General features: G+C 45.0%; 1 protein-coding gene across 1 annotated transcript; it reads left to right on the forward strand.

The window, feature by feature from the left end:
* Window positions 1–2,039: 2,039 nt before the first annotated feature.
* On the forward strand, window positions 2,040–9,314 carry Nopchap1 (NOP protein chaperone 1). The gene is made up of 4 exons (XM_042693195.1): window positions 2,040–2,201; window positions 3,269–3,355; window positions 7,011–7,147; window positions 9,081–9,314. The coding sequence occupies exons 1-4, from the start codon at window positions 2,087–2,089 to the stop codon at window positions 9,306–9,308; spliced, it is 567 nt and encodes a 188-aa protein (XP_042549129.1). The 5' UTR covers window positions 2,040–2,086; the 3' UTR covers window positions 9,309–9,314.

The raw sequence follows: 9,314 nt of genomic DNA on the forward strand, positions 1-9,314 counted from the left end.
GGGGGAATAGTTTAGTGGTAGAGTATTTGCCTAGCATACAAGAAGTTCTGGGTTCAATTACCAGCTGGAGGAAGAAGAGAAGGAAGGGAGGGAGAGAGGAACAGGGCATATGAGAGGGGGGGGGGAGGGAGGGAGAGAGAGAGAGAGAGAGAGAACACAAGCTTAATGAGTCCTGTTTGTAGTGAGATGGTAGCAAGTGCATCAGAAAAGTGACTGATAGGCCATAGTAAAGCTTTTGGCTTTGATTCTGAGATAGAGACACTGAAAGGATCTGAGTGAATGTGGCCAACTCTGCTTAGAGGTCAATGAAAGCCCTGTGGAAAGCTGACAATTCAGGTAATGGGATGGTGGCCCAGAACAGAGTGGCAACATAGGAAATAGTAAGAAGCTGGATTCACCTGTTTGAGGATAGACGTAAAAAAGGCAGGATCGGCTAAAATGCTCAATGTAGGGTATGAGAGAAGGACAGACATTATGGATGCTCTGAGGGGTTTTGGTTCAGCTGTAAGAAGGATGGGGTTGCTTGGCTACAACAGGAGCCATCCAGTGAGGGCTCACTGCTCTGCACCTGAACCCAGTCCTCACAACAGCTTTCTACCTTAGGTACGATTATGTCCCCTATTTGACTGGTGAAGAATTGATATTTTTCCTGACAGTGTGCCTAACATTCCATATCAGTGAAATGAAGATAATCAGAAAGGGAAGAAAGAGCACGCCAGGCAGAAGGAACTACTTGGAGAAATTTTGGCTAATTGAAATCAATTCAGTGTGACGTTTGTATCTCTTATAGCTCTCAGTTGATAGGTCCCTACTGAGTTTTTCCACTAATACAGGTAATGCTGCTAACAAGCCCTATTCCTAGTAGGAAGTAGCTTTGAGAACCCAGAAGTCTGCTGATCTTGCTTGCTCAATGGGTCTCCATCAACCCTGCCCAGAAGTTACTGACTCTAGACTTTGCACTTACTGTCTTCTTTTAACTAGGATAACTCCCTTCTGTTCTTTCTATAACAGCCATTGGATAAAATGAGCATAATACTTAGAATACCAAAGCATGCTGGGCACTGGTGACTCCTGCCTGTAATCTGCAGGTTGAGAGCTGAGGATAATGGTTAAAAGCCAGCTGCTGCAGAAAAGTCAGTGAGACGCTTATCTCCAATTAACCAGCAAGAAGCCAGAAGTAGAAGTGCGGATCAAGTGTTAGAACACCAGCCTTGAGTGGTGCTGAGTTTAAGCCCAGTACCAGCATGGAAAAGGAGGAAGAGGAAATAAAGGAAGAAGGGGAGATTCACATGCATTAGCATGTGTAACCCTTGAAAACATTTTAAGTGGTATAAGCCCACCACTTAAACATATAAACCGACTTATATGGCACAGTCAAATTCATGGAGAGCAGAATGACTGTTCCCAGGGTTGAGGGAGGGAGAAATTGAGAGATGTTTAGGTACAGTTTCCTGTTTTGAAGAAGATTTAATATTTTTCGTGCCAGGCAACAAACCAGGGTCTCCTGAATGCTAAGCTTACTCTATACCACCGAGCAACAACACCCTAGCCCAGAATTCCAATTTTGCAAAATGAAGTGGTCTAGAGACCTGTTGCACACCGAGGCTTTTAAACAGTCAATACTATTGTGATGAGTGTCAGAGTGATGGCGAATGTGCCTTTATTCATTCTGCAAGCTGAGGCTAGCCGGTGCTACAGGGTAACATCATGAAACCTTGAATCACCAAAGAATGACAAGGAGGGCGTTTGACTTAAAAAAAATAATTTTTTAGTTAAATCAAGCCTGGCAAACTTTTTCTAATGAAAATACCTCAGGAGTCTCAACCGCTTTCCAGATAAGACCCACAACAGTAAACACAGGTGTACTAGCAAAGCGTCCTTCCCGGGCTGGGTGTGGCCCTCTCCAGCCACGCCCCCGCCTCGCTAGCCACGCCCCATCGTAGCTAGCCGCGCCCCTCGCCCCCCAACCAGCTCCGCCCCTCTCCACGCCCCTTCCCCATTTTTCTCCAATAGCTGATTTGCCTCCGCCCTCTGACGGAACCGCGGTCCTTGCATCCGGGCGCTTTGCTGCACGCTGTCGGGAAGCATGGAGGTCCACACCGAGCTCGTGGCCGGCGGGAGCTCTTCGCCATCCACTCAAGGTTGCTCGAGGGCGTCAGTGTCCAAAGAGCTGTTGACGGCGGGGAGCGAAGGCGGAGGAGGTGAGGGCCGTCTGGCGGCGGCGGCGGCGGCGGCCGTGGCCGTGGGGCGCGCATGCGCGGCGGGGCGGCTCCTGGTTGGGGGCCCGGTGCCCCGCCCCCACTGTGGAGGGGACCCCCCCCTCCTGTACACCCCCTGGACGGGAGCACCCACGCGGTGGAGCCCCGCGGACGGGTACTTCCCGTGAGCGAGGCGCTGGGGCCGCCGTGGGGTCGCGGGCCGGGGATTCTTGGCGGGTGGCGGGGAAGCGGAGGATCGCGGTGCCTGATACCCCGGCCCCCTTCCCAGCACCCAGACCCCGCCTTCAGGCTCCCCTGCCGCTCCTCAGTTCGAATCCCGGCGCCACTCCTCTCTCACAGAGGCCGTAGAACGTGTGTGAGGAGAAGTGCTTGAGCCCGGGAGGGCCCCGCGTCCGCTGCACGCTCCGGCGGCGGCGTCGCGAGCGCCCACGCTGGGAGCGCGTGCTGGGCCCCGGAGGGAGCGGATCCAGTCCTCTGTTCTCTCTGCGTTGTGAAGAAGGGAAACGGAGGCTGGGTGTGTGACAGACAGACAGGCGGCTTTCTGGAGCTCTTGTGGTTGGCTGGGAAGTGGCAAAACTTGAATTTGGTGCTAAGCCTTCTGGCTTCAAAGTCTGCGTCTAATTCTAATCCATTCCTGAATTGAATAGGTGATTCCTCAGCTGTCGTTGATGAACAGGATTTCTGGGCCTTTCTGGGCTTTTCTGGACCTTAAGACACGTGCAAAGTCTTGAGTTTTGTAAATCCTGTCTTCAGAAATCCCATGGACTGGAGAAAGGGGAGATGGATGTACCCGAACCACCAAATGTTGCACTGCAACTTGGAGTGCCTTTTTTTTTTTTGTTTTAACATCTTGTGGGATAGGGGATAGTCAAGACTTACAGGTCTTGGGATGTTTGTTGGCCGACCTCCCTCCCCCTCCTTTGTGGTACTGGGGATAAAACCCAAGGCCCTACTCTTTCTAGACAAGGACTCTACCACTGAATTACAGCTCCAGCCCAGCACCCTTATTTTTTTGTGCAATAGTAAATTAAGTGTATGTGTGTTTGCAGGTATATTGAACAGGCTACTCATCAACTCAAAGCCTGACCCCAGAAAGACCTCTACTCTTAAGACAGTTCGTATAGAGAGAAGTCCATGTAAGTATCTTGTGCTCACTGATGCTTAGATTTGGCTCATCAAGCTGTTACTTGATGGAATAGTCTCTGCCTTTGTGGTCAGAATTGGAATCCAGTGGAACAAAAGTCATATGTTGTAAAAGTTAGTGCCTAAGAATAAAATGGTTTAGATTGTTCCCCTGTCTTAGCATAAATTTTCCTAAAAGGCTGTTTAAGATGAGTCTTTAGAAGTAAAAAATAATTATTATTGATACTGGGTATGGTGACACACACCGGTCACAGCTGATGCTGGAAGATCACTGGAGTCCAGTAGTTAGAGACCCGTCTGGGCAATGTAGAATGACTATTTTAACAATAACAACAACAACAAAACAACTATTGTTAGTCTCCATGAGAAATTTTTTTAGATGTTACTGAGTCCCAAATTCAATATACATTTATGGAAAACACCACTATATCCATTGAATTGGACAGTTCTTTAGATGGTAATGGTTAACAGTGACACAACAGGGCCAGTTCTCTTCATTAGCTCTTCTCTCATCTTGCTGTACAGATACTCCTGTGATTTGTTCAAATGGCTTTCACGTAAGACTCAATGTGGGATTTTGTTTTTGAGATAGGGTCTGGTATTAGCCCAAGCTGGCTTCCAACTTGTGATGCTTTTGCCTCTACCTTAAGAGTGCTAGAATTACAGGGACATGCCACTACTCCTGGCTCAAGATTTTCTCCTTTTATTATTTCCTTAATTCATTTGATGATGATGTGTTCTATAGTTTTTGTGATTTTTTTGTTTATTGAAGATAAGAGTCTCATGGACTTTTCTGCCCCCGCTGGCTGTGAAGCACAATCCTCAGATCTCTACCTCCTTAGTAGCTAGGATTATAGGTGTGAACCACTGGCTCCCAGCTAGTTTTTATGATTCTTGAGTTAGAGTTTATTTGGATCTCTGGGTTTATATGTTTTACCAAATTTGAGAATTTTTCAGCTATTATTTTTTCAGAGGGTTTTTTTTTCTGTCCCTCTTTTTCTCTCACCTTTCCTGAAGGGAATCAGATTATATATAAATTTTCCAGTTAAAGTCCCAGAGCCCACTAATAAATGTTTGATGTTTTCTAGTTTTTCTGTTTTATTTTAGATAGTGTCTTTTGTTGTGTTTTAAATTCACTGATATTTTGCAGTGTCTAATCCATTGAGTCAGATATATCAGATATATTTTCTTTTCTTTTCTTTTGGGGGTGGGGGGTCCAGTCAAGGGGACTAAACTCTGGGCCTGGGCGCTGTCCCTCAGCTCTTCAGCTCAAGGCTAGCGTTCTACCACTTGAGCCACAGCACCACTTCTGGCTTTTTTTTCTTTTTGCTTATGTGGTGCTGAGGAATCGAACCCAGGGCCTCATGCATGCAAGGCAAGTGCTCTACCATTGAGCCACCTTCCCAGCCCAAGTCAGATATATTTTCTTTCTCCAGATGTTCAGTTTGAGACCTTTTTATTTTTTGTTTTGTTTTGCTAGTCCTGGGGCTTAAACTCTGTGCTTGGGCACTGTCCCTGAACTCCTTTTTGCCCCAAGGTAGCACTCCGCCACTCCAGCCACAGTGCCACTTCTAGCTTTTTCCATGATTAATTGGAGATAAGAATGTCATAGACTTTACTGTCAGGCTGGCTTCAAACCGTGATCCTCAGATCTCAGCTTCCTGAATAGCTAGAATTGGAGGTGTGAGCTACTGCCACTGACTTATTTTTGTTTTTTGTTTTTTTTTTTTTTTTGTCCTTTGTGGGGCCTGAACTCTGAGCCTGGGCGCTGTCCCTCAGCTCTTCAGCTCAAGGCTAGTGCTCTACCACTTGAGCCACAGCGCCACTTACGGCTTTTTTCTTTTTGCTTATGTGGTGCTGAGGAATTGAACCCATGAACCTCATGCATGCTGAGCCATCTTCCCAGCCCCTGTGGTAACAGATGTGAACCTGCAGACCCAGAAATACTTTATTCATTATTTTTTTTATCTGTATTTTCCTCCTTTGTGTATCTGAAGAAGAATGAGAACTAATAGTCACTCATTAATATGTGCCAGACATGGGGCTTTATAGCACTTCGTGATCTCATGGGAGTCCTCTGAGCAGTACTTCACAATTAAAGCTCATACTTGGCCTTTTTCTTCCACATTCTGGGCATTTTAGTCAGCTGTTATATAGCCATAGCATTGGCCTGATAAGCTTTGTGAGCCCATTATGTGCATGGTTGTGTGCTAGGCCTCTTGACAGATAAAGCAACTGAATGTCCCTTGTTTGTTGGCTTTTGTATATATAGCAGAACACCTGGCAATTATCAGCGTCTTTCATAGGTAGTTTAGAGTGATGAACTCACATGCCTTCCCTAGACTCTTAATTGAAGTGACTGGAGCTCAGCTCAGATTGCTTGAAGAAAAGAAAAAGGAGACAACTATATTGGCTCATTTAAATGGAAATAGAGAGCCAAGATGCAGTAATGGCAAGGGCACCTCCATGCAGGTACTTACCAAAATCCAAGGTGGCAGCTCCATGTGTCGCAGCTCTGCTTTCCTAGATAGTGGCTTCCTCCAGAGCCGTCTCTCCCCAAAGCCACTTTGTCAGAAGCTCCAGGCTTATCTTCCAACAGCATATTCAGTCACTCATTCTCTGACAAAGAGGAGTTTTCAACAATTTAATTAAAAGTCTCAGACTGATGACTTACTGGCCTGATGAGAACATTGTGACCCTGTATTCCATCAAATTGGATCAAATTCTAGTGAGACATGCTGTGGAAGATATAAACAGGTATGCAATTAGGAACAAGAGTCACCCAAGCTTGAAAGGAAGCTCATTGCAAGGGGGGATGCACTTCCATAATCCCAGCACTTGGGAGGCTGAAACAGAGCTTGATCTTGGAAAGGAGCCTGGGCTACATAGCCAGACCCTCACTGAGATTATGTTTTCAGAAGGAAGGGAATAGATGTTGGGCTGGCAAAAACAAACATTACTTAATTAACTTGCTTAAAGGAACTTAGTAAGAGATGGGAATGGGATTTAATAACCTTGTATTAATAACCTCACCAAGGAAGAGAGGAAGAGGCAGGGACTATAAGGAGGGAGAATAATACTTGTTCAAAGTATACTGTATATATGGAAGTGTGCTATGATTCAAGTGGTAGAGCACTAGTCTATTTTTTTTTTTTTTGGTCCGGTAATGGGGCCTGAACTCTGGGCCTGGGCTCTATCCCTCAGCTCTTCAGCTCAAGGCTAGCGCTCTACCACTTGAGCCACAGCGCCACTTCTGGTATTTTTCTTTTTGCTTATGTGGTGCTGAGGAATCGAACCCAGGGCCTCAGGCATGCGAGGCAAGCGCTCTACCACTGAGCCACCTTCCCAGCCCCTTGAAATGTAATTGTTGAATTGTGGAGTCTTGTTGCTGTAGGAGTGCTGAAGAGAGTCTGGGGTTGTAGCTCAGTGGTCAAGCGCTTGCCTAGCATGTGGTGGCTTCTTACCACCAACCCCCCCCCCCCCCAAAAAAAAAAAAATCATCCAAGGGTGGAGATTCAAATGGTCAAATGGAAAAGAGCTGAAAAGACTTTTAGTGTTCCCACTACTCAGTTTAGAAGTGTTTTCAGAGAAGTCTGGATTGTACAGTTTACTAACATAAATGTTGATCTCCTATATTTTTCTCCATAGTATTAGACCAAGTACAGACCTTTCTCCCACAGATGGCCCAGGCAAATGAAAAGTTACAGAAAGAAATGGCAGTTGCTCCACCTGGCCGTTTCAACATTGAAAATATTGATGGGACTCTTGAAAATGTTATACAAATGGTAAATAACTGTGCTTGATTTTCATTTTGATTTCTTGAGGTTGTCAGTGTGTCTTGACACCTAACGAGTGGGTAGAAGGGGGGGGGGGGGGGGGAATCTAAAAAAGAAAACCAAAACCCAGCAGTAAGAAATAAAAGCAAAAAGAACAAGAGCCTTTCCACTTTGTTTCCAAGCATTAGTTTCCTTTGTAGAGTTCATGTTTCCAGAACTTACTGGTCCAGAAGCTTCTCTGGCACACTCTAGGGCTTTAATCATAGGAAGCCAGAGGAGAGCTTTTTCAAAGTCAGATATTAAATTTGTTATCCTGAAAACATTCATTTACTAAATGTCCTATATAGATTTTTTTTCCCCATCCAAGCCCCCAAAGAATTGGAATTATCATCTGATTCATTGAATATGAGTGCAAACTGGTTCCATAAGCTTCCTGTGAAATGAGTCTCATTTTATACTCATTTTCCTTCTTCAGTACCATTCCTTTTACACATATCTGGGCCTTGCTGACACCAAGGTTAATAATACTTTATTCATCAGTAAATCTGGGCATCTGCCTTTGGAATCTATCCTCAATCCAACCACTTTGGATAACTTCTGAAGTTCCCTCTCTAGTCTCTCTCCTGGACTATTGCAATAATTTCTAACAGGTTTCCCACTTCCACCCTCTCCTTGGAGTCTATTCTTTTTTTTTTTTTTTTTTTTTTTGTGAAAATACTGTACAGAGGGGTTACAATTACATGGGCAAGATAGTGAGTACATTTCTTTTTTTTTTTTTTTTGGTCTGGTCGTGGGGCCTGAACTCTGGGCCTGGGCACTGTCCCTCAGCTCTTCAGCTCAAGGCTAGCGCTCTACCACTTGAGCCACAGCGCCACTTCCAGCTTTTTTCTTTTTGCTTATGTGGTGCTGAGGAATCGAACCCAGGGCCTCATGCATGCAAGGCAAGCACTCTACCACTGAGCCACCTTCCCAGCCCTACTCTTTTCTTTAGCCCTTGAAAATACAGAAAACATTCTTAGTTTGTTGCTGAACAAAAGCGGGTAGCAGATGTGATGTGGCCTGCAGATTATACATTTGCTAAACCTTGCTTGTGTAAACTTTATGAATGGAAGGCAGAATTTTGTTCTGATTTTTCTTTTTCTTTTGGTGCCAGTCCATTAGGGCCTGGATGTTGTCCCCGAGTTTTTGTGTTCAAGGCTAGTGCTCTACCACATTGAGCCAGCTCCATTTTTAGCTCTTTCGTACTTAATTGGAGATAAGAGTCTCACAGGACTTTTTTGCCCCAGCTCACTTTGAACCTCCATCTTTAGATCTCAGCATCCTAAGTAGCTAGGATTATAGGTGTGAGCCACTAGCACCTGGCTTGATCTGATGTTTTTGTTGTTAAGTCTGTTACACCTAAGCCGAGTATGTTGCCTGACTCATGCTAATGTTTTTTTGAATGAAAGTTGATGGAAGTATACAGATTATAAAATTAGGCTGCAGCAGACTGTTTTTAGACTTTAGCAAATGGAAATCATCCAAACCAAAGCTGGCTATGTGATTATGATAGATCCTGATAACTAAAAGCATGGAAATGCCATTTGTATTAAAAACATTTTTCAACCTCTGTACTTTAATATTTATCCTGAATCGTTAGTTGTTTCACTGTAGCTTTTTTTTTTTTTTTTTTTTTTTGGTCATGGGGCTTGAACTCTGGGCATGGGTGCTGTCCCTCAGCTCTTCAGCTCAAGGCAAGCGCTCTTCCACTTGAGCCACAGCGCCACTTCCAGTTTTCTGGTGATTAGTTGGAGATTAGTCTCACGGAGTTTCCTGACTGGGCTGGGCGATCCTCAGATCTCAGCCACCTGAGTAGTTAGGCGTGAGCCACTGGCACCTGGTCTCACTGTAGCATTTTAGAGAACTGTTCTGAAATAGATTTCTCACCTTGTACCTTTTACAGGATGTGGCGTTATTTGAGATGAATCAGTCAGATTCAAAAGAAGAGGATAGTTCAGAAGAGAGTTCAGAGGACACTTCTGAGGACAGTTCGGAGTCCGAGGATGAAGAGAACAGTGCCCCCTGTGAAGTCACCATAGATACCATTAAGCTTCCGAATTCAGGAGGTGGAATAGGCAAGATTGAAGTTTTGGACAGTCTGGCAAGTGATGAAAAGAAAGAAATTATTTGAAAATCA

This window comes from Dipodomys spectabilis, unplaced genomic scaffold, assembly GCF_019054845.1.
Source record: "Dipodomys spectabilis isolate Male_0828 unplaced genomic scaffold, ASM1905484v1 ptg000163l, whole genome shotgun sequence".
Taxonomy (NCBI): Eukaryota; Metazoa; Chordata; class Mammalia; order Rodentia; family Heteromyidae; genus Dipodomys; species Dipodomys spectabilis.